This window comes from Anguilla rostrata, chromosome 11 (assembly GCF_018555375.3).
Source record: "Anguilla rostrata isolate EN2019 chromosome 11, ASM1855537v3, whole genome shotgun sequence".
Lineage (NCBI taxonomy): Eukaryota > Metazoa > Chordata > Actinopteri > Anguilliformes > Anguillidae > Anguilla > Anguilla rostrata.
Genome location: NC_057943.1, coordinates 6550922 through 6575854, shown reverse-complemented (window position 1 = coordinate 6575854; position 24933 = coordinate 6550922). Strand labels below are relative to the sequence as shown.

The window sequence follows — 24933 nt, the reverse complement described above, 5'->3', positions numbered from 1 at the left end:
TCCACTCCTCCCCTCCCCTCCCCTCCTCCCCGTGTTTCCAGCCTGTGGTGGCGGTGGAGAAGGGGTCTGTTGCACTGGAGCCGCTCTCTCAGTAACGCGTGGACGCTCTCTCTCCCTCTCTCTCGCTATTGTCTGTCCGAGACAGCAGCCGGACCGAGAGTCAGAAGCAAGCCGGCCGTCGCAATCTTCCTTATCCTCCCTCTCTCTCCCTCCCTCTCTTTTTTTTCCCTGTCTCTCTCTCTCCCTTGCATTCTCTCTCTCTCCTGCATTCTCTCTCTCTCCTATTCTCTTCCTCTCTCTCTGGCTGGCTGAATGGGGACTTGATAGAGAGAGAGAGACTACCTGCTGCCGGGGGTATTTCGGCAGAAGTTGGCGTTTCGGCTCGGAGTGTTTTGCGAGAACAGCGTTCAGGACACCGGGAGCGCTCCCGGAGAGGGAACCCAGCCTGAGAGAAGCGACAGACAGAGAGAGAGAGTGGAATGAGGAATGAAAAGCAAAAAGGGATTGAATAAGCCCCCATCTCTCTGAAAGGAAAGACAACTTTAAACTCTTGTTTGGTGGAAGCCTTTTTAAAAAAAAAAATAAATGTTGGATTTATCGGCAGGAGTGGACTGAGAAAGAGAAGCAGAAAGCGGGGGAAGCCTCCAAGCTCCTCTTTTTAAAACCGGGTTCAGCCTCTCCGCGTCTCCAGTTAGTTTGGATTTTATTTGAGCGCTCTTGGTTTCGGGCTGCGTCCCGCCACTCTGCAGCCCCCTGCCGGACTTCGGGCGGGTCGCGGGAGAGGCAGCGCTGGGCGCGATCCTCGTCTCCAGGGAGACGCGGCGGAACACGGCGGAGTGACCGCGCTTCTTAAGTTTCGGGGGGGGGGTCCGGGCTGTTTTCAGAGGGTCGTGGTGGAGCTGTCCCCGGAGGGGGGGCAGGGGGAAAGGGGCCAGGATTATAACTGACGGGGGGGGTGGCTGAGGGGCGACAGGCTGTCAGAAAGGGGGGCGGTGTTGGTTTGGAGCGGGACCTTTGCGTTTCGGAGAGCGTATGGATGAGTGAGCTCCGGACGGCTGCTCGTTATCTGTCCGCTAATTACTCTTCAGACGCACTGGGGGGGAAAGTGCGCCTTAATGAGTGGGGGGGGGCGAGCTCTGCTCTTCAGTTTGTGTGATTTAAAAAAAAATAATTTTACTGCTCGAGGGGGGGAAAAGTCACTGAGACCTTTGAGCGGAAACAAAGAAGGGAGTGTTTGCTGAGTGTGTGTGTGTGCGTTCGGAGCGCGTGTGAGCGTCTGTGCATCCGCGCGTGTGCGTGCGGAGTGTGTGAGCGCCGGCGTGCGTGTGTGTGTGTGGCTTGAATCAGCTGTGCGTCTCCCAGCTGGGCGCTGAGGCGGGCTCTAGGATGCCCCGCTCTCTTACGCGGGCAGCGTGGCGCTCTGCCAGCTCTCCGCAGGAGTAACTGGAAGCAGGTGACCGAGACTCGGACGGCGGCGGATTTCGGCTCTGGAGCCGCTTCGTGTGTAAAAACGTTTACGTTTCTGAGGAAAAGTGCTCAAGTGAAATGATCACAGCGAAGCCCTTTCTTGCTTTATTCCCTTTTCGCTCGTCCTCATTGAATTGGTGCTGTCTTCCCTGGATTTGTGGATAAGGAAAATAAAAACCCAAAAAAAGGCACGTTTTCGGAGGGAGCGCTGGGAGGACCCGGGAGTGCAGTTCGGGGCGAGGGGGGGGGGTGCGTTCACCTGCCGCCGTTTGCCCGTGGAGCGGCGCACCTGTCCACCTGATGATCCCGCGGCTCCAGCTCAGCTCCGTGCTCGTCTCTCTGCTTTACCGGAGGTCATGAGGAAGGAAGTGGGGGGGAAGGAGGGGTGGGGGCCTCGGGGAGCTAGTTTAAAACCCCTCTCCTCGTTCGTCGCCGACGCCGTTTTTGAACAAAACTCGTTGCCTGGAAACCGCGGAAGGCAAGCCACATTCTGAGAGGGACGACGATGAGGACCCTGTAGAGGAGACCCGGTGGAGTTTCAGCTGAGTTTAGACTCTGTTTTCGGTCCGAGCGGAGTTTTTGGGAGTTGTTTTTTTTTTTGTTCGTTTGTTGTCGTCGTCCCCCGTGGCGTCTCTTCATTCCCTGGGCGCCCTCCCCCGCTGGGGGGAGGGGGGTGCGGAGTGGAGCATGACCGGCTGCCCGTACCCCGCGACCCCGCCCGAGAGGGAGCGGATGTACCAGCACAAGGTCTCCCTGGTGGTGCGCTACTTCATGATCCCCTGCAACATCTGCCTCATCCTGCTCGCCACCTCCACGCTGGGCTTCGCCGTGCTCCTCTTCCTCAACAACTGTAGGTCGCCCCGGGGCCTCCGCTGCTTCTGTCACTGAGAGAGAGGGAGGGGTGAGAGAGAGGAAGAGAGAGAGAGCGAGTGAGGGACAGAGAGAGAGAGAGTGGGGAGATGGAGGGAGAGGGAGGGAGAAAGGGAGGGGAGAGAAAGGAGAGGGAGGAGAGGGAGAGAGGGGGAGAGAGTGGTAGGGAGGGGAGAGAGAGGAGAGGGGAGAGAGGGGGAGCGGAAGAGTGGGGGGAGAGGGGGAGGGGAGAGGAGGGGAGAGGGAGAGGGGAGAGGAGGGGAGAGAGGGGGAGAGAGAGGGGAGAGGGAGGGAGAGGAGGGTGAGAGAGAGGAGGAGGGAGGGGAGGGGAGAGAGAGAGGGTGGAGAGAGAGAGAGAGGGAGAGAAGAGAGAAGGGGGAGAGAGAGTGAGAGAGAGGGGGGGAAGATAGAGGGAGAGAGGGACCGAGAGTAGGAGAGAAAGAACAAGTGAGGGAGAGAGAGAAAGGGAGGGAGAGAGAGGGGAGAGAAAGAAAGAGAGAGACTGAGACTGAGACAGAGAGCAAGCCTGTGTGTGAGTGTGTACTCTTGGGTACCTGTGCTTGCTTGTGTACAGTAGGAATATCGGCATATAACCTATTAAGAGCATTTTTTAGACTAAATGGTTTGCACAGCAGGAATAGATCTACCGTTGCCGTGGATATCTGAATGCCAAACTTCTCCCCTGCTGTCACTTCCAGCACTTTCTTCAAAAAGTTACTAAAAATGGCAAAATATGACAGGACTTAAAGTAGGAAAAATATACTAGGCACATCTATTTGACACCGGCATTGGTGCTTCTCAGTATAACTCTTCATTTGAGATGAAAGCTCGCGAAAATGATGATAAGTGGAGGAAGTGCTGAGCACATTGTACTGAACTCTAAAGACAGCGGACATTCTGATTTACCTGGAGAACTTTCTGCCCGGTTTGGTGGTGAAAGTTCTAGTCGGCATTTTGGGTGGGCGCCGTTACCGGGGTGACATCATTCACAGTCAGTGATGTCATCAACGTAGTCACTTTCATGTGATGGACCCATGAGGTCACTATTTTTCCTGTATCAGTCTCCTCCTCCTGTATGTTTGTAAACTCATTTTTGGTGAGGCGTCAGTTTCAGGCTAGAAATTAGACAGTTTTATGGTTTGTTTGTATGCTAGGTGATGATGTCTCTCACACACACACACACACACACACACACATTGCAAATTAAGGTGTATAACCAATCCCTACAACTTACGTGTTCATTAAAGAGCTTGCAGTTGGCTGTAAAACCAGTGCGGGCTCATGCGATGTGGTTGGAAGGACATGTCACAGGTCTCAGTCCAACTCCGTTTGAATTTTAATGACCTCTGTGCCTCGTTTAAAGCCTCTAACCAGGCGCCTGAATGCGAATGACACATCGGTCAGCCTTTTCTAGTGGTCCTTCACTGCTGGTGATTGTAGCATTGAAAGATTCGCATCTTTATTCGCTGTCATGATCTGTTTGCCTGGCCTCAAAAGCCATTCATGTATGGTAGAGGATGCTTTTCACAGCAAATTAATTGGACTGAAGCTGCGTATTCACTGACGTCTCTGTAGTTTCGGAATTTATGAATTCCCCCACGCCACTTGTGACGCCAGAATTTGTAAAAAAAAAAATAAAAAAAACGAATGGGAATAGCTTTTTTTGTGTGTTGTGTTTTTTTCTTTGCGTTGACGTTTGAAAGTGGCGTCTCTGGCGTGTGAAGACGCTCGCTCTTTGGCGGGAAGGCGGAAAGCCTCGCGCCGCGCTTTCGTTTAAACGGTCGAAAAGACGCGCGGTGGCGTCGGCTCCGACACGCCTTATATAAACAACACAAAAAAAAGGGCGGGAACTCTGCGCCTCAGCTCCACGCGCGCCTCCACGCACGGCCCCCCCGTTAGCATCCCACAGGGCTCTCCAGTCACGCGCTATCCTGTCCCGGGGGGGGGGGGGCGTTAGATCCTCCTCACTTCAGTTCCGTTTTGGGAGTGCGAACCTTACCGTTCCCTGCGGGGACATTCATGCGAGTTCATTTTGTAGCCGGGGCTGTGCTGCTGAACTTCTAATCTAATCCAGGCAGATTCCATCAGATTTAAATACCATTTGAACCCCCCCCACCCCTTGGAATGTAAGAAGTGCATTGTGGGTAGAGTGGATCCCTGGTAAGTTAGCTGCAGAGGGGTAGAGAGTTAAAGCTGTTTGCGTTTTTTTGCAGAAGGGAGGGTCTTTACTGTCTGTGTTCACTCACTCCACAGAAATATGCTTCACTGCCAGTGGCTCCACTCTGCACACACAGCGCATGACTGAAACAACTGCACGCACACGCACACACACACACACATGCATGCACAAACATGCACACACACACATGCATGCACAAACACGCACACACACACACACACAACCACACACACAAGCACATGCTTGCACACACACACACACAAGCACACACACATGCACATGTGCACACCCACACAAGCACACACACGCACACACAAATGCACAAACACACACTCATGCACGCACATGCACACAAACACATACACACACAGCCACACATAGCCACACGCACACACACACACACACACACACACAGCCACACACAGCCACACACACACACACACAGACACGCACACGCACACACAGACACACACACACACGCACACATACTCGAACACCAGAGGGCTCACGCACATCAAACATCCTTGTGGAAATGGAGAGAAACCTGCGCGGGAGAGATTTATATACAGATCCGTCTGTGGCATTCTGCTTGATTCATGCGCAGTGTGTTTCATTCAGCATCGCCTGATCGTGACACACTATGGTCCTGTGTGTGAGTGTGTCTGGTTGTGTGTGTGTGTGTGTGTGTCTGGCTGTATGTCTGTGTGAGTGAGAGTATGTGTTTGTGTGTGTCTGTGTATGTGTGTATGTATGTGTGAGACAGAGAGAAGAGTAAAATCAGAAAAAAGTGCCTGCATGTGTCAGTGTGTGTGAGAGAGAAAGAGAATGTGTGTGTGTGTGTGTGTGTGCATGTGTGTTTTTATGCTTAGTTTGTTCTGTGTGTTTTGTTTTTTGGTTAGGTGGTTGGCAGTTATGGGATGAGAGCCTAGTACAGCGGTGATTGTCTCTGAAACCAGTTCAAGAGACACTTCATTATTGAAGAACTCGAAACACGCTCCCCCCCCCCCCCCCCCCAACCCCTCCCTCTCAGCTCCATCCTTCCTGGCTGTTGACACGCAATTTTAAGTGAGGCTAAATTTAAACCTGTCTCTGGCACCTGGTTGGTTAGCTGAAGAGGAGAACTACCCCTTAACCCTGCCCCCTCAAAAAAAAACAAAAAAAACAGGTCCTCTAGTGTAGAGTGATTGACTCGGGTCACCCCTGAATTTTAACGGCCCTCATTGCAAAGGTCATCCGGCTTGGGTTGAGGTGATGGAGAGTGAGTGGAGGAGAAGTGTGTTGTTTTTTTAAATTTTTTTTATAGGCGGGTTTGCATGTGTCAGCAGGGGATGCTGCTCGTTGCCGTGGCTCCCTGTGCTGGCCCGGTGTGGGGGGGGGGGGACGGGGGGGGACATGAGCTGAGAGTAAATTATGGAGCATCTCGCTCTACTTACTCCGGCAGCTCCACCGGTACGCGGTCGTGTCGTGCGCCATTTCCTGCTCTTCTTTTTATTTAATTATTTAAAATCCAAGCGAGGTCTCTGTTATTCACATGCCCGGCGCAAGCGTGCACTTGCACACGCACACACGTGCACATGCACACGCACGTGCACACACATGCACACACACACACACGTGCGCACACACGCACGCACGCACTCACGCACACACGCACGCGCGCGCACACACGTGCACACTACAGACAAACACTTTCTGAACCGTGTGTGTTTTCCTAAGCGTCACGGTATCTGATGAGAGCGGAGTCGCTCCAGTGTGCCGTGTATCGCAGCCGTAATATCTGCGGTCTGTTTGCTGCGGTTTGCTGTGAAAAAAAAAAACAAACGAAAAAAAAAACGTTTTTCCATAAATACGATGCGTCTGTCGCTAAGATGTAATTAAACCGTGTGTGCAGCGAATGCCATGCAGTGCACAAATTGCCCTGCACTCTGCTCTGTGAAAGAGCGCAAGCAAAGTGCTGCCTGTCATTCGCGTTACATTTCTGTGACTAATAAACGATCTTCGCTGATAACGGCGATAATAGCAGGTGCAATGCTGTAATTGCGGTGATTTGAATGTGCTGATACCTGCTGATTTAGACATTACTTGTGGCGTTCACATTTGTCACGTATATAAGTGCTTCCTGAACGCTGCCTGTTCTGTGTTCAGTATCACAGTGTTTATAACTCTGGCCAGCCCGTGAATGTTTTGCTGATCTAATAAGTCATTTTAAATGTGTTTTTCTTTTTTTGTTCCCTCTCTTTTCCAGACAAGCCTGTGCACTTCACCCCGGCCCAGGCTCCTGATGGTAAGTCCTCTGGGCTTTTTTGTGTGCGTGTTTCAAACTGACCGAACGGATTTCCATACAGATCGAGATATCAGACGGGCCTCGTTCGCCCTGCTTTGAAGTCTAGCCCCCCTTTTTTTTTTTAACCAAAGCGATGCTGGGATTCATTATGCAGGAGACGTGCTCAGGCATCTCTGCTTTGATGTGGAATTCCTGACGACTTGATTTGTGTGCGGGGACAGCTGCAGCGTACAGTGCTCACTGTGTTTCCTCCGCCTCGTTGACCTCCCCTTGACCCCTCCTCTCTGTGGCCTTGTAACCCCCCCCCCCCCCCATCCCACCGCCTTTTTAAATTCACAGTGCTGCTACCACACACCCCCACCCCCCCACACCCCCCCCATCTCCCCAACACGTCCTGTATACAGTATAGGCCTTAACACCAGCCAGTCTCACCTGCTTGATTTAGTCCAGATTGCGCATACAGGTTTCCAAACACCACACGTTATTTATTTGTAAATATATATATTTTTTATTTGTCGCCGCTGAGCGCGGAGAGCCGTTAATTTAGACGGTGGTGATTTATTGGCTAGCGGCGAATCTCGCGCTTAAATCCGAGGGAAACAGCTGGTTTCCGCGGCCGTCGCGAATATTCACGGCCCGGCGCGAGAAGCGGAGCTTCCTGCCGCAGATCGCTGGACGGCGGAGACAGAGTTCGCCACGAGTTCCCCGGGAGACCGGAGGGGGGCGGTGCCGTCGCTCGCCTCCTCATGCGGGCAGAAGAGCCGCGGGGCGCATTTCCCAAAAAAAATAAATCCTGCTAATTACGATCTAAATCGCAGGAGCTAGGCTATGCTAGAGTAGCGCTAGGGACGCTAAAGGAATAGCTTGAGCCAGCGTCCAGCGGTAATCCACGTTCAGTTTTACTGTCCACGAATGCCTGAGGCAGAAACGTTTTGAAAACGTGCATGTGTATGATACGACAAGATAAACTTTATTGTCCCCGTGGGGACATTTTGCTTTGGACGTACATTGAAAAGCAGCTGTTTTTACGATAACAATGCGTAACCTAGGCGACCGGGCAATACAATACACGTCAACGGTAATAAGATGCAACTTTATTGTCCGGGCCACGCCACCTTAGTTTACGCTGTAGTTAAGCGATGGGACCTTTCAGACGACCGCAGCTGGTTGGATGTCGCAGTTCCCTGGTCGTTCTGCAGCTTGATTAATACGGGAGTAAAAGAATGCTTGAAGTGATTCAGTCTGCACCTGGGACAATTTTTTTACGTCCCTCCTGATTTCAATAATTGGATTTCGGAACGGAGCGCGCTGGAGAAGGGTCAGCAGTAACTCCTGCTGCTTTATCTGATCAAAGTTTGTTTTGAAAATGTCATTTATTGAAACGGGGGTGTGATGTGCCAATTATTGGAGATACCGCAACCATAAATATTGTGTTTCTTCCTTTGCATAAAATTTTTTATGAAGTCATTAGCTGCCGTTTGATTGGGGGAGCGCGCTGGCTCTCCGGCCTGAAAATTATGTATAATTGAAGCATTGCTTTATCTTATTCACCAGCACTTTGGGAGAAAAGAGAAAGAAACCTTTTAATGTATTTTTCAGGCACCTCTTTGCAGGGAAGCTGGCCTAACGGAAGCTATCCCTTCTTGTTTTTACTGTGGGGGTTTTTTTTTTTGATAATGAAATTTTAATAACGGAATAGATTGGCTGGCCCATTCACATTCCAGCGGAGCAGCTAGACGCTGAGAGTTCGGGAGGCTGGTGAGTGAGGAATGCCAGCCCCTGTGATGTGTTTTCAGAACCGTGGACTATTGATCTCCCCTGCCTCATTTTCAATGTATGAAAAGCGAAGACGTTGAAAATGTGTCCTTTATTTCAAGCCCTGGTAAACCGTTTAAGAGGTACGGACCTTTAATTACATTTCCAGTGCGTCAAATCGGCTACAGTCAAATGCCGGAGTTTTGAAATTTAAAAAAGAAAAAACTGCCTTTTTGAAGTTCTCAGAGATCTGAATGCTAGTGGAGTGGTCCTCAGTAAACCAGTTCCAACCGGTTCTGAAACCCATGGGATCTGCTGTTCTAAACCTGGATTCAATCGACATTATTACTTAACATTGGATTTAAAACCGTTTTTTTGACTTTGCACTTTATCTCAGTGAGTAGGATTTTATATTAAGTCGTATATGAGTTGATATTAGTGAATGCCTAACTTCCTCTGTGGGGGAACACATACTTTCACGCAGTTGTGAATCAAACATATGGAGAAATGTCGCCTGAATCCATAGTATGTAGTGTCTACGGTTGATCCTTTACCTGCTAGAAATGACCGTGAAGAAATGAACATTGCTCATGTGCTTAATTTTTTTTGTGGAAATGACATTCAGATATTCATGGTGGTGTCATATAAGTGGATCCACTGTCCCCATTGTAAAAGGTACCGCATGGAAGACTAAGTATCACTCTCAGATATTTAGTTTCAACAAGTCAGTTAAGAAAGAACTTCAGTAACAGAACTGAATATCCTTTTCAACAGGCCTGAGGGTAGTTGGATCACAGAGGGATTCTCGAAATGAAAGTGATTAATTGAAAGAGCAGTGCTCAGGAAGAAAGGAGCTTTTGGAGAGGCAGAAGTGGCAGTTTTTTTAGTCTGCAATTGTTCTCACACAAATAAGACACAAGCGTTGTGTTTTCCTGTGGGGGGGTGGGGGGGGTGGGGGAGGGGGGCTCTGGCTGGTGGTGGGAGGTGGCAAACATCTGTAATTAGTAGCGAAATCCGTCCTAATAAAAGCTGTCTAACCATCAGCTGTAAACTGACAAAGTAACAAAGCACCCTCTGATTAGTGTTTCATTCATAGTTGAAGGCAGAGACCGTGCCATCTGAGGTTATTATTGGCTGTCTTGTTGGAATAATGAAATGTTTGTCTTTAATGCGGCTTCATTGTAGAAGATGTCAGATTTTGTAACATTTGGGGGGGCTCGGGGGGGGGGGGAAGGCTTATTGGAATTTAAAGTGCAGTCAGTAGACTTGGCACGCAACATTCTCATTTCATTGTGTGTTATTCCTAAAGATCAGGGTATCGGTATCTGTTAAAAATGACTCTGGACAAGAAAATTGAGTCCTCTCTACGGTCATCAGTCATTCAGTTTATCGGCTTATTGTTTTATTGCCCATTGAACGGGGAGGAAAAACGATGAGGGAGGTGCCACAAATTCACACGTTTCATTCGCACAGACAATACAGGTTGCCATCGCAACACATCGTTACGTTGCCTCATTCATTTGCGTGGTGGACTTTTACATAATTATCAGTTATCAATTCCTGTGATCGATATCTTACCGAAACTCTTCAGGTACCTGTGCCGTTCAAATGCTCTCTTGTTCAATGGCACAATAGGCATTTTAACGTGGAACCTGTTTAAAGGTAGGCTCCTAAGTGACTGCAGTAAGCTTGTACCCAGCATTCAGTTTGATGCTTGAAACTGAGTTTCCTCTTGGGTGCTGACTATGACTATAAACGGATAGATAGATGCTAGATATTTGACGGTGTTTCAATCATATCCCACCCCCACCCCCCACCCCCTTTTTTCCCCCCATTGCACTGCCTGACCTCTCTGCAAAAATAAATAAATAAATATATGAAAGTCGCCATGTTGTCATTTATTCAGTCCTCAGTGGTGGTGACAGTGAGCCCCCCCCCCCCCCCCTCCCCGAGAGAGGGGCAGAATTAATTATTCCCTGCCTTTATCTTAATTAAATCTTTTCATGTCACAAATTTTCACACAAAAGGGCCTAAAAATCTTCCCCATCTCTCAGCCGCAGAGGATGGGTGTGTATCGGGATATCAGAGTCTCCCCCGCCCCCCACCCCCCACTCGTGCTCACTGCTTAGCGATTAACGTTTGTGTGGGGGAAGGCCCTCAAAACACCGAAGCGTTCAGGGGAGCAAGACTCAGCAGACTGCTGAGAGGACCTTGACATTATTTGGACGCTTATTTTTTTATTTTATTTAATTTATTTTTTTGAATGCAGGTACGTCCAAAATCAGAGACGCGCCCGCCAGGGCTGCCCAAAGACAGCCGCTTCTTTCCCGCTGCGTAATACAGCGAGCCCTGAGTGTCTTCTCCAGCGCGCATCTCGGTAAAGCGAAAATTCCCTTTTGAGAATTTTTTTAAAAGGAGGGGGAACAAATCCGGGGCGTTTTGACGTTTCCTCTCCCCGTCTCGAGCGGGCGTCGCGCTCGACGCGGCTCGGCTGCCGCGGACGGAAGCAAAAAAAAAAAATTCAAAGCGCCGGATATTGATCCGCGAAGGTACCCAAAAAAAAACAAAACAAAACAAAAAAAAAAAGATACGTTTCAGAAATAAGTGTCAAGACGTGCGCTTAGAAGACTGGGTAAGGATCCACAGCACTCCGGGGGCTTGTTCCTGAAGTGTTGGGGCGGTGGGGGGGGATGATTTCTGGCTCGCACTTCTAATTTTATAGATTTGTCACAGCTGACATCTTCACAGGGTTTTTTTCTGCTTCGTAGAGCCGCTCCTTGGTCAGCAGCAGACGTGCTGAGAGCAAGGATTAGATTCCGCGGCCCTGGGTAACCGAGCCGTCTGCAGCATGTTCTGAGATTCCCTGCTTCTAATGGGCGGAACTCAAAAAAAGTTTTCCTCTCATAGTTTCTTAAGGGAGGGATAGATGTGCCTAACGTTGAAGTTTTGACGTTCCATTTCAACATTTTCATTTTCCACTTTTGTCAGCGTTCTCCTTCCTTCAGTGAGTCCTTTTAGCACCCTCGTTCTGTCCAAATGCATTCAGAGGTGTGTGCGCGTATGTCCTTCATATCCGAATATTTATTTTTTAATGCAAAATGAAGGATCGGTTCACGTAAGTGTATTTTACTGGACCTAGATCTGCTTTTATTTTGCCCTTTCAAGTATACACAGACAGGAAACTTATTTCTGTAGTGTTCAGTGTGTTTGCCCAGTGCACATTGAGCTGAAAGAAACCTTGAGTGCTCATTTGCTAAAGGATATGCCATCATTGTGCGTGTCTTTCACCTGCATTGTTGAGTACTGTTTAGCATTTTACTGTCCACTGTAAACAGGGCATCATGAAGCAAAATTTGTAATTGGCTCTTCGGTGTAAACATCAAATCCCCTTTTTTGATGATCACTTGCCTTTTCAAGTGGAGGCCTTCTTCTACTCTGTATTTTGTTGAAAAATAAGTGAAGAAGTGCTGGCAGTGCTATTTGGTAAACACGGATAGCTAGCTTTGTCGCTGTAATGAGACCTTTTGTATGTGCTTGTGAGTTTTACTGTGTGCAGGCTAAATTGAGATAAAATAATAGGTACTCTGAAAAGTGGAGACAGTTTCTTGCCCTCAACCTCACAGTCCACGGTACTTTTTAAGTTTAATTCAAACTTTGTCCATGCATTCCTGTTCACATACAGTACTAACCACACACTCAATGACAATAGTAACCAGTGAATTCTTCAGTTTTTAGTTGATATTGAAGCACAAATGATTTTCAAACTGCAATCCTGCTCTCTCATTGGCTCAGCACGCAAGGGTCCTCACTGATGGCCAATTCTTCAGTGTAGAATTGAGCGATGCAGCTGTGGGACTGCTATATACGTTTGACCACGACTACCTGGCAGCGCCCCACACTGCCCACCTGGGCATCAGTAGTTTGCTTTAACAGGATTCTGGACGCTCTTTGGTCACAGAGCGTGATGGATTGTCTTAAACATCCACAGTGAGAAACAGGCTCGGGCTGAGTTGACGACACTTCCTGTTTGTTGAGTGAGTGACAGAACTCCGCTCCAGTGGGTAGGCCTATGGGGGGCGCAGGGGGTTGATCCGGCAGTAAACATGTGGCAGTTGGCTAAGGTTAAACTGCTTTGCCTTTGTCCATGGCAGTGTACAGCAGCAGGGTGGTCAGTGGGGCAGTCGCCAGAGCAAGGGTACAAGAGCTTTACTGCAGAACGGGAGTCTGGGACCCGTAAATCTGGGCTCCTAATACCATGTGACCACAGCGCGCAGGCCTTTCCTGTTCCTCCATTCAATCAGGGGAGAGAAACTGGGCGGGGTGTGATGGGGGGGGGCATGTCGGTTTGCAGCCTTGTTACCAAGAAACGATGGGGAAAAAAAATGGAAAATGTTGCTATGTTACAGTAACCTAAATCTGGAGTCTATTAATACAGCATTTGGTTTAGGAGCTGGCAGAGTCCCCCCCCCCGCCCCCCCCGCCCCACCCCTTTCACCTCCCGGACGCCCTGCAGGATTCCAGCTCATCCTGATGTAATTTGTATTGTTTCCCAGACTCTCCCCTTAATGGCTTGTTTGACATGTGTGCTCCGCGCTGCCGCACACAGCTATGACAGGGAGCCGGGGCTGCTGGAGGAGGCTTCCGGCCAGCTCTCTACTGACAGCGCTCCACTGGGGGGGGAGAGCATCGGGAGAGCGACTGCCACAATCCAGCGATTTCCTTTCCCCCCCTCCTAGTGACATTGACTTATGTGTGTGTGTGCGTGTGCGTGTGCGTGTGCGTGTGTGTGTGTGTGTGTGTATGTTTGTGTATGTGTGTGTGTGCGTTTGTGTGTGTGTGTGTGTGTGCGCGTGTGCATGCGTGTGGGTGTGTGTTTGTGCGTGCGTGTGTGTGTTGTGTGTGTGCGTGCATGTGCGTGTGTGTGTGTGTGCGTGCGTGCGTGTGTGTGTGTGTGCGTGCATGTGCGTGTGCGTGTGTGTGCGTGTGTGTGTATGTGTGTGTGTGTGTGCGTGTGCGTGTGTGTGTGCGTGCGTGCGTGCGTGCGTGTGTGTGTGTGTGTGTGTGTGCGTGCGTGTGTGTTTTGTGCTTATCTATTTGTGGTAAGTACTACACGCTCACACGTGTGGTTTCTCTTTCCTCTTTTATTTTTGACGGTGCTGGGAGATTTCTGGCAGAACCGCAGCTTGATGAAATCCTAGGAAGATTAAATTAGCGGGGAGAGGTACAGCAGTTGATGGAGTGCAGAAGAAGAGAGAGAGAGACAGCTGGAGAGAGAGAGAGAGAGATGTTGAAATCAGCTGGAATTGTGTGTGTGTGTGTGAGAGAAAGTGTGTATGCTCCCGCGTGCGCGCGTCTGTGTGTTTTCCTCTGCTGTTTAATGATATACCTCGGATTCTGTAATTGAAAGCGAACAAATAGAAGCTGTTTGGTATTCAGACGCTCCGGTGTGTCTCCAGAGGACCCTGCATCTGGCCCATTTACATAATGAAAGCGGTTGTGGGCGTCACAAGGAGAGACTGGCAGCTGGAAAGGTGGGTGGGTTGGAAAAGAATTTTAACACATTGTGCCAAATTTATATTTCCCTTATTTTTTTCTTTTTTCTTTCTTTTTTTGAGGAGGAGAAGGAGGAAAAATAAGACCTCTTCCACGGTTCTTAAGTGTAAAGCGCTTACGCTGGCTGTGACTGCGGGCTTCTCCTGTTTCAGCCGGGTATTCTGGGATTGCTACAGTAGGTGCGTTTGCAGGACATGGACTGGTAAATGGACTGCATTTATATAGCGCTTTTATCCAAAGCGCTTTACAATTGATGCCTCTCATTCGCCAGAGCAGTTAGGGGTTAGGTGTCTTGCTCAAGGACACTTCGACACGCCCAGGGCGGGGTTTGAACCGGCAACCCTCCGACTGCCAGACAATCGGTCTTACCTCCTGAGCTATGTCGCCCCAGCGTGGATCGAACGCGGCATCGTTTTAGCAAACCCCCCCCGCTCACCTTCAGAGCGCTGGAGGTCGGCCCCGAGCGTTCCTCTCGGTTCGTTATGCTGCGTTTCCATGGCGGCCACCAGGCCGGGCGCCATTTTGAGGCCCTGTATCTCAGTCACATGACATCAGCATGACACGTTTTGCTAAAGATGTCAGCCAAAATCAGACCTGAAAACAGGCCCCCGGCAGCCTTGGGGGCTGGCCTCACCTACCTCTGTCCTCCACAAAAGCCTCAACCGGGATTCAGTCAACAGTCTCTCTCTCTCAATTGGGATTCAGTCAGACATGACATGACAAATAAAACAGCTCATTTTTCATTCATAAACAGTATTTGGCAAGTTAATATTGACGATTAATATTGATTGAATATTGTGTTATTCACCAAATTGTGTTTATTTAGGAAAACAATGTAGTATATGTATCATTCATTTAAAGGGTAATTCTCCTTTACCTAATTATTTTTGTTCACATGTTGTGCATTATCCTTATTATCTGTGGAAATATATGAAAATGTGCACATTATTTTTGAAGATATAAGAATGATTTGTGCTGAAATTCACACCAGAAGCTCTATGGGGGAATGCGCGATAAGTGACGGCATCGACGCGTTTTATTGCCGTCCAGCGATGCCGGCTGGCTGATCGGAATACCCGCGGACAGAATGCCAAAGCTGCGTGTGTAAGATCGTCCTCCATTCTCCATTCCGTCTGAGCCTGTGAGCTGCAGTCTGTGGTGTGAAAAGAAGCAGCTGGTTACGCTATGTTTTTTGGCAGGGCACAGCGGAAGTCTGCGCCTCACCCGAATCGGCAGTGGGGTTCACGCATGAACGCGCCTGCGGTTGCCGATAATTGGACGTCGCAAATTAGGGTGGGAATTGGATATGCACAGGCCCGGCGCTGGGTGAAAAAATGAGAAAAAATCATTTTAAAAAACCCATACTTTTTTGTGCAATTTTTACTGTGACTTCCTTTCTCATGTTACTGAAATGATAATTTATTATTCATAATTGTGATGTGTGAAGTCCGTGGAAAAGCCACCCAATGCATTCTGGGTAAAATGAGACGGAGCAGACGGATAGGGATGACCCTAGGCCCTTGTAGGCGTGTCGCCCGAAACGCGAAGCAACCCCCACAACAACCCCCTCGCCGAGCTGGAGCTCAACACCGCGGGACGAGTGAACACGACCTGCGATCAGGTGTGTTCATCTGAGGTGTAACGGGTCTTCTATTCGCTGTCCAGCAAAAGGCCCTGACCCTACAGCTTTCCTGTAGACGGAACATTCCAGAACTGCTTTATAGATCACACTCGTCGTCGGTTTGAGTGGATATCGGTGAAAACTTGTTGTACGAACAGATATCTGAAGCTAACCGTAACATTGTGCCATATGCCTACGTCTAATTATAGCTTGAACGTTCTCTTTTTTTCCCCTCATGAAAAAAAAGGCAGGTTCTAATTAGAAATGAATACCAGGTGCTGAGTATTTAACGATGACAACAGGCATTATGTAATACGCCCTTGCAAGGAAAACCTTTTTGTAAATGTAATTATTTCTTTCTTCAGTCAGACACCATTTTTTTTACTAATATAGTATTAGAACAGCCTGAGTGCAATGCCTATTAGACAGAAGGTGAACTGTCCTTGCTGTTGGAAGGTCCCTATAGAAATACACTCCTCCAGGGAACTTCCCAGTAACAGTATGTGGCATAAATGTTAATAAGACGACTGGTCAGTAATCTTTCCTATAACTGAACAGTAGTCTTATCAACATTTATGCCACATAGTGTTCCTGGGACGTTCACTGGAGGAGTGTACTTCTGTGTCTTTGGCCAGTTTGAAACGGTGTTTCAGGATTGAGTGCTCCTGTCTGCTTACAGTCATTTCCACACTCCGGCACTCTCTCTCTCTCTCTCTCCTTCTCTCTACCTCCCTCCCTCCGTCCCCCACTCTACCTCACCACATCCTTCTCTCCACCGTGGTCTCTGGCTGTCTGTCTCCCGGTGGCGATCTTTGAAGGGCTGTCGGCCTGGGGCTGTTGCTAGGCGGGTGTCTGTGCGGGCAGTCAGGCAGTCTGCTTTACTGTAAGTGGCACAGTAAGATGAATTATTATTCAGTCCTCCGCTGTGGTTGGTTGGGACGGGGAAAGGGGCGGGGTCACGGAGGGCTGGCAGTTGGCGGCCGTGGTTCTCAGGTCTGTCAGGTCAGTGGTGTTTGTCTGTAGAGTACCCATAATGCATCTTATAACACACACACAAACACACACGCACACACACAAATGCACACACACACTCATTCACACATGCGCAAGCACGCACGCACACGCACACGCACACGCACACACACACACACTGCTTGGAAATTTGACTTAGTCCTCACATAAACAAAAACAAAAAAACTAAATCTCATATGTCTAAGTCTTCTACCAGGTTAAAATTGCAAGTTCGAACGATGAGTTTCGTCAAAAAGCATAAAATAGTTTCTATAATAATCATCATCATCATCAACATTATCATCATCATTATCATCATCATCATCGTTATAATCTTCATCACCATCATAATCAAAGTCCTAATTATAATAATACATTGCATTTGTCTAGTTATTATAAAACCCTAGCACACTTGAGGAAATGCAATATCATAAGAAAAAAAAAACACAAAGAATAAATTATGGTGAATAGAAAAGGAAATTTAAATTAATACCCGGTCGAAAGAAAGATAAAACCAGGACACTCTTCACATAAAAGAAGGCTTACGGGTTAATATATGAAAACAGATTAGTCTTTAACCTCCACTTGAAAGTAAGTGTGCTTCTGCAATCTCTCTCTGTGGTTCTTTGAGTGGCTCTGTTTGATTATACCTTTGGGAAGGGTCCGTAGCCCGTGCGCCGCGGCGCTGAAGGACCTGTCCGTCCAGCCGTGGTGGAGACGCTTGTGCTGTGCGCTGAGAAAAGGGCAGCTTCAGAGGATCTGAGCTTCCAGCGTGAAGCACCAGGTGCAGCAGACCAGTTATGTAGGCGGGGGTAAAGCCCTTTAGTGCTTTCAAAAAAAAAACGATTTGAAACACTCTGTACCGACGCTGGTGACCGGTGGCTGTAACACCAGGTGGGAGGGAAGCCGTTGGATGTACTGTACACACGGGCCAGAACCCTGAGTTCTTCACACGCTGACGTTTGTTGAGTTTTTTTTTTTTGAAGGGGAGAGCGATGGAAAGAGAATCTGAGTAGCCGCAGATCCAATCCTACACCCTAGCTCGACCACTCCGCTCCGCAAGTTTGCCATCCGGGTGAAAGGTTTCTTGCTTGTCCCCGACCACAGAGCTTCTCCACCCTGGCTCCCCAGTGGTGGAATAAACTCCCTGTTCCTCTATGAACCACTCAGTAATTGCCCATCTTCCGCCATTGGTCTGAAGACTGTACCTGACCTAACTATCACTACTCTGCAGGGCACTCCCAATCTCAAATCACTCTTATCATTTGTATCCTTCTAATTTGTTCCTGTAGCACTTTCATGTTACACTTCTACCTCCATCCAGCACTTTCTATATTTCACTTGTATCATTATCTCGATGTTGTAGCTCGTTGTCATGCCTCCAAGTTTGACTTACCATAACCTTCTGACCTAGCCTGTGCTATTACTGTGAGCACTGGACTTAATGTTTCCATGGCTATGAATAACTGTTGCATAATGAGTATTTTTCCTTATCGGGCCTGTGTTTTGTACTTGTTCCAATGACCTTCGGTATGAACTCATTGCACTTCACTTTGGATGAAAGCGTCTGCCAAATAAACGTAATGTACTGAAATCGATACGGGAAAGGCGGGTCAAGCATCTAGGCGTCCTTGTAGGAGAGCGATGGGCTGATTTACGGCCCGTTTCTGAGGTGAAAAAAAGGCCGTTTTAGTGATGCTGTTTAGTTCTGGTGATGCCGTTGTGGCGTTGAGAGCGTGAGATCCGAGATGACGCGTTGGCTTTTTCTCGCGCCGGCGATGGGAAGCCTCGACAATGGAACCATCGAGGCGTTAAAAATGGCTGACTTCGGACGGCGGAGATTCGGGTGCCGTGAACACGGCTTCTCCTCCTCTCGCCATTGAGCGTAATGAAATTCACGCTTACCCAGGCCTTGCGTACAGCACGTCCACGTCGGCGAATCATTTCCCGATCAGCTGCGTAGATAATAATCGAAAGGGGCCATTTCCTACACTTGTTACCTAAAGCACTACAGTCCTCAATCTCCCCCTTGCACCTGTTTATGGTAACTTTACATTAAATAGTAAATGGACTGCATTTATATAGCGCTTTTATCCAAAGCACTTTACAATTGATGCCTCTCATTCGCCAGAGCAGTTAGGGGTTAGGGGTTAGGTGTCTTGCTCAAGGACACTTCGACATGCCCAGGGCGGGGTTTGAACCGGCAACCCTCCGACTGCCAGACAATCGGCCTTACCTCCTGAGCTATGTCTCCCCCTATGTCTCTTATCTTGTGGGTTCATGCGCTGACTCCTACACTATGTTGTAACACTGATGGTAGTGCAGCTTCTCTGATCATTGCCCAAGCCTTTTATAAGCAAGAGCGTTCTTAATTCACCCTGATTAAGAGCAACTGCTAAAAGCCTGCATGTTAGTGTAATGGGACAGGGGGGCCAAGCCAGGGATCCTGTGAGTTACAGGGAGGAATCCGACTCGCGTCTGACCCTGGTTACAAAGTGCCGTCGTTTGGTGCGGTAGGATTTACGCCAAGATTGGGGGGGGGGGGGGGGGTGTTCAAACATGCTAACGGCGTTTGCGAGCTTAGGGAGGGGGGTGAAATAAAGCCTGAGCTAGCGCTTAGCGCTTGATTAGCCCCATAAAGCCTGCGTGCGGCCGTGCGAGATCGGATCGGGGACGTAACGACCCGTTTAAGGAACTCGGAGAGGGCGATTAGAGACGGGCCTGTAATCGTTAGGTATATCGGGATTTACGTTGTGTTATGCTATGTTTCCTTGCACCGTGGGGGTAACAGCATTAGTTTCCAGCAGCAACAGTGTTAGATTCTCTATATCGTAAACACGACACAGAGAAGTGCGTAGATTAGTGCAAATGCTTCTGGCTTGTTCAGTTATTTTGTCACAGTTAATCTTTGCACAAAATATCCTCGGCCAAAAAAAAGACATACAGAACCTATATACTATAAACGAACGCTGATAATGATTTGCATCATTTAGTTATTAGCTAAATGGGAGAGTGAACTCACACGTTTCCTCCACAGTTTAACGCTAGCCTTCAGTGCCTTTAGAGTTGGAGCAGATTTGCGTTCGGGAGCGTGCCGGAAGCAAACGGTTGGCGCGCGCGGAAAAAGCCCGCAGCGCTAATGTACGCTTTTGTTTTCGCGGTACGACGAGGACGGAGGATTAGGTAGAATTACACGTTCGAGAACGGAGGGAGCGGGGGCTTTTTTGGAGATGTGAGCGGTGCCTACATTGTTCCCCAGGTGTTTGTTTTCCAGTCTTTAGTTGTGTGATTAAATTCATTTGTTGGAGCATGGACGGTGGCTGATTACATTCACAGTTACACTTTTGTTTTATTGTTTTTTGTTTTTTTTTAATCCCCTGGCAGGCAAACAAATCTGTGTTTTGCCACTTAAATTAACTGAAATGTGTTTCTTGCTCTTTGTAATTGTGTGTGTGTGTGTGTGTGTGGTACGAAGAGGTAGTTTGTACTGCAGAATGCTTCTGTGTACTGTACCCACTGTATCTACATTAAATGTAGATTCACCATTTCGTCTTTGGAATTCATAGTTCATAGAATTATAATATATAGTGTATATTATAATCACAGCACTTCTGCTCATATTTATTAATGTCAGCTAACCGTACTGTATTTTTAATGCTGCACAGTGCAGGTATTGATGATTTATAAGGCCTTTATAACAACATGTGATTTTAAGTACTACCGAATGCATTTAAAATGTCAGTTTCACAAAAAAGAAAAAAAAAAAAAAGCATTTCATTGAAGCTATCAAAGCCTGTGCTACTCTCTGAGAAATAAAAGAACCGTAGAGGTACATTTTTGTTCTGTAGGGAACAAATTTGCCAAGCGTACCCTGAACGTACAATAATGTTCTATTTCGGTACTAGTAAGTACCTTTTTGCAAGCAAAAAAAAAAAAAAAAGGTACACATGAATTATGTATTGCCAGCTAGGGGTACGATTTCATGTACCTATGGGCTACCCACCCCTGTGACGAGCATTTGTAGTTTTACAGGCACTTTTTCCTGCCTTGTGTTCTGAGAGTGTGAGGTGAAATACGGTGGCCCGGAAGGCTAAAACAGTGCGGTTTAGGAGGTCTCACACACGAACACACACACACCACACACACACACACACGCACACACACACGCACACGCACGCACACGCACACACACACGCACACACACACACACGCGGTACGGCTGCCTGCCGCTCTGACGGCGGCGTTTCGTCGAGCCGCCCCTTCCTTCCTGTCGGCGTGCGGCGGTTCGTCATGGCGACAGCGCTGCGGGCCTCCGGGGGACAGGGCCATAGAGAAGTATTTACTGTGCGTATAAATCCATATTTATTTGGACCACGCGGGACGTCCCGTAGGCAGAGTGGCCGATTCGTAAATTTTGGGTGGGGGTTTCGTCAGCGTCAGCCAGCATTAATTACACGAAGGAGACGTACTCATGGGAGAGGGGTAGGGAGGAGGTTTGGGGGGGGTGGGGGGTGCTCCTCCCACGTTCTTTATAACGCCATAATTTATGCCTCTCGTGTATTTGGCGCAACTCTGTTCGATTCGACGGCATGTGGGGAAATATGAAATATGATATATGAAAACCTTGTGAAAATAATTATGAAAACGGCCTTTTGTGGTGAGGCTGACTGTGGAGAGCATCGCTGGGCTCGCATTCCCTCCCGAACCGACCGGGCGCTTCCCATTCCTCACTGGGGGTGAAAAGGGTGTGGAGTCAAAATGGAGGCAGCGGAGCTAAGGCCTCAAAGATCAGGATTATGTGCTGGAATCACCCCAAGCTCACCCGAGGTGATCCCTGCTAAATAGGACACGGAACCTTATAGGCCTTTGAACTATGGCTATGGGTGTATTTATCAGTGAGAATTCTTAGAAGCGGTAAAAACAAAACAAATCAGAAGGACTTTGTGTTTTGCTGAAATAGATTTGGAGAATATACTGTACATTTATTTAAACTCTGTGGGTAGAAACGTTTATCATTTCTTTAATGGCGTTAAGTTTTCATCTCCGGGACAGGTTGCATTATTTACGTTAAATGTGAACACGCGCTATTTCTACAGCACTTAAAATACAGCTCTACGGCACGACAGTGCGTCGATCTCACGTCTCGAACGTGCAAAACAATGAAGCGCAAGGTGAACCGTCGGACACCGTTCGTCTCGAGTGAAAACAGCTGCTCTCTGAAGCTGCGGGCCTCTTATTTATTCAGATTTCTGAGCCGGGTGTCATTTGAAGGCGTGACGTTTTTAAAATGCGGGCTGCCGGGAGACTTCGGTAACCACGGGAGCGCCCTGCGTGGATTCGAATAATAAAACGGTTCGTGCTCGGAGAGAGAGTCGGGGCCGTCGACAGCCACAAAGGTAAAAGCCTTTCAGTCTCTCAGGTTCTGCCCCTCAAGGTCACCTTGGGTTTTCGCAAGAGTATGCAAACTTTTTGCGGCGAAGTTTTCCCCCTCGTCGTGTTTTCTCGTCGAGAGTTTTGCAATTTACGAGTTCCGAAGAGGTTCTTCTTCTTTGAGCGGACGGGCGATGTAATTATTCATATTTCCCTCGTGTGAGAGTTTCTGTGCTCCCCCCGAGCTTCCCCCTGTATAATTCCCCTCACATTTTAAATGTGATTTGTGAAAACGTGTGATGCGACGCCTAGCTTCACGTATCTTAACGGCGCGCCATAATAATGAAATGTCTTCCCGCGTGCCCCGTGGCGCGCTCTTAGCCTTCGTCATTTTGCGGCTAGCGGTACGTGCGCTCAAGCAGTTTTGAGAGTATCCTCTGCCGCTGTTTTATAGGCTGGGGGGGTCATGTGGGGTCAGCCTCTACCTCAGACTGTTCACGGAAGTGGTTTTTTTGCACACATCACCAGCGTAACCGCTGCTGACATTTCGCGTTTTTCCAGAACTTGAAGTAATAATTTGATGGCTGCTAAAATGGAGGGTTATTCCAAGATTGTGTGTAGGGGGGGGGGGTGATAAGAAATTTGCTTCAGTTCATTTTCATTTATTCTATACGGCGCTGTTCGTGAACCGCTGCCTGGAAACTCAATTTTCTAAAGGCAATATTAGGCTGACCAGCCAATCCCCCACTGTAACACCTGACAGTTGCCCCCCAAACATGTTTTTACTGAACTGGGCTAGCTAATGATGTCACATAATACTGATCTGATTGGTTCTTAAACTCGCTCCTGGGGGACCCCCTGTGTTCGCTGGCTTGTGTTTCTAACCACAGTCGCAATCCCAGGATTTTAACAAGCTGTTAATTTTTTGCTTGATTTCGCTTGTAATGCTTTGAGGGATTATTTACCCTCTGAAGCCACATTAGGTCAGAAATAGCTATGCATGCCACAAAGAATAAAATTAGTGTAAAATTTAAAACTGACCTGAGTTTGGAAATGTGAACGTTGTGTGGAGGAGTGAGCTTCAGAGAACGGTTAATACGGCTTCCAAAATAATTGGGAAGCCGTTGCAGCAGCTCAGCAGCACGTCTGGAGATCTGTTTCAGAGAAAAATTAAGAGATTTAAGTGATTCGGCCTGTGTCTGCATGCTTATTATTACCTGTTTACTTTTTTAGTTTTGTCGTGGTGGAACTTCAGTTCCAAGTTAGCTAATTAGCTCCTTATTTTCCTTAAAGTTGGAATTCTCTTCTCAGTTTCTCAGACAAACAAATGTAGTGTTATACGGTTTGATAATAGTTTGTGAGGCTTAAATTCTTAGGCGAGCATCACACTCTGTTTGTTCCAGGGTCTTACTAGTTCCCCAGAGTTTGTGTAATAGTACTGGTACAGTCTGGTACAGTTAAAACAATGGTCAGCCGTAAAATGTAAAGTAGAGTCACATAAAAACGGGATAGTGTCTACAAGGTGGAACTGGAGTGGAACTGAGAACCAGTGGCGTAGGTTTCGTTGGGGGGGGCGGTCTGGGGGGTCCTCCCCCAAGAAATTTTGAGCGTCAAACACTTCCATTTCCTGCATTCCGGTGAATTTCTGTGCACCAATTTGCGCCTTTTCTGCATCAGTTCATGGTGGAACTGCTTCTTTCATGTTTTTATTGGGGGGGGGCGGGACAAATGCACGTGTTCTAAATATTGAGGGGGACGTAAATGGTAAAATGGTAAATGGACTGCATTTATATAGCACTTTTATCCAAAGCGCTTTACAATTGATGCCTCTCATTTGCCAGAGCAGTTAGGGGTTAGGTGTCTCCAGGACACTCGACATCCCAGGGGTTGAACTGGCACTCCGACTGCCGACATCGTCTACCTCTGAGCTATGTCGCCCTGCACCCCTCCCGAATCTACGCCTATGACTGAGACTGAAATGTTGGTGAGCTCCACGCAGGGTGGGTTCGCGCTGGGCCTGGCCTCGCTCTGACTCACGCTCATCACACTTTGGGGAAACGCTGTGGAGCCCCCGACACGTTCTGCAAGCCGTGTAATTAAGACTGCGATCGGGGAGATGTTCTCATCCTCGCAGGTCTCCTGGCTGACTGCAGCTCCGGGGGGGGGCGTAGTTCTCGAAGAATCTCCCTCATAAAGCCACAGCGGAATATTTCCCAAAATTGCAGGGGAGGGGGGCGGAGGGGAATCTAGTCTCAAGAGGTGGCACTTTGGTCCGGATCATCCCGGAGTAAATGCCCTCTCCGAAAACCTTAATCCGATCCTCTTCGGCTCTCTTGCTTTAGCCGAAGGGGGGGGGGCGGAGCTTGCCTGTGTAGCGTCTAAACAGAGGAAGTGTGGCGGGTGTTTGAGTAGCGTTTCGTTATCGTGGTGCGGGGCGAACGGGACGCCCCAGAGCAGACGGTACGGGTAACGCTGTGGCTACCTGGCGCTGCAGTATTAGTTTTTTATTTTTATTTTTTTTTTTAACTGGACCCTGGCAGCACAGCGTAGAAAATAATGATTTTTTCCCTTCAGCCCCTCGAGAAGGAGATACCAGTTGGTTGTGGGTAATACATTTGAATAATCCGTTTGAATTACACCCGACCGCATCTCACAGAGTGCGTCGTGGCGTCTCTGCAAATCTGTGAAAAAAAAGCTTTATAAAGCAGACACTGTAAAAAAAAAAAAAGGTGAAATTAATGTACCGGCTTCAGTACTTCTATTTTTTTTTCTTTTTTTCTTTTTCCTTTCAGCCTACTGTGCTGTGTGTAACGAGGAATCGTT

The 24933-nt window shown here is 48.3% G+C and overlaps 1 protein-coding gene across 1 annotated transcript in view; it reads left to right on the top strand.

Annotated features, from left to right (window-relative positions):
- The window catches only part of LOC135235342 (agrin-like), a 334070-nt gene that overhangs the window by 103010 nt on the left and 206127 nt on the right, over positions 1 to 24933 (top strand). Inside the window, exon 3 of the mRNA XM_064300761.1 lies at positions 6762 to 6800. Within this exon, the coding sequence (XP_064156831.1) occupies positions 6762 to 6800 (39 nt within the window). The remainder of the gene's footprint in view (positions 1 to 6761; positions 6801 to 24933) is intronic.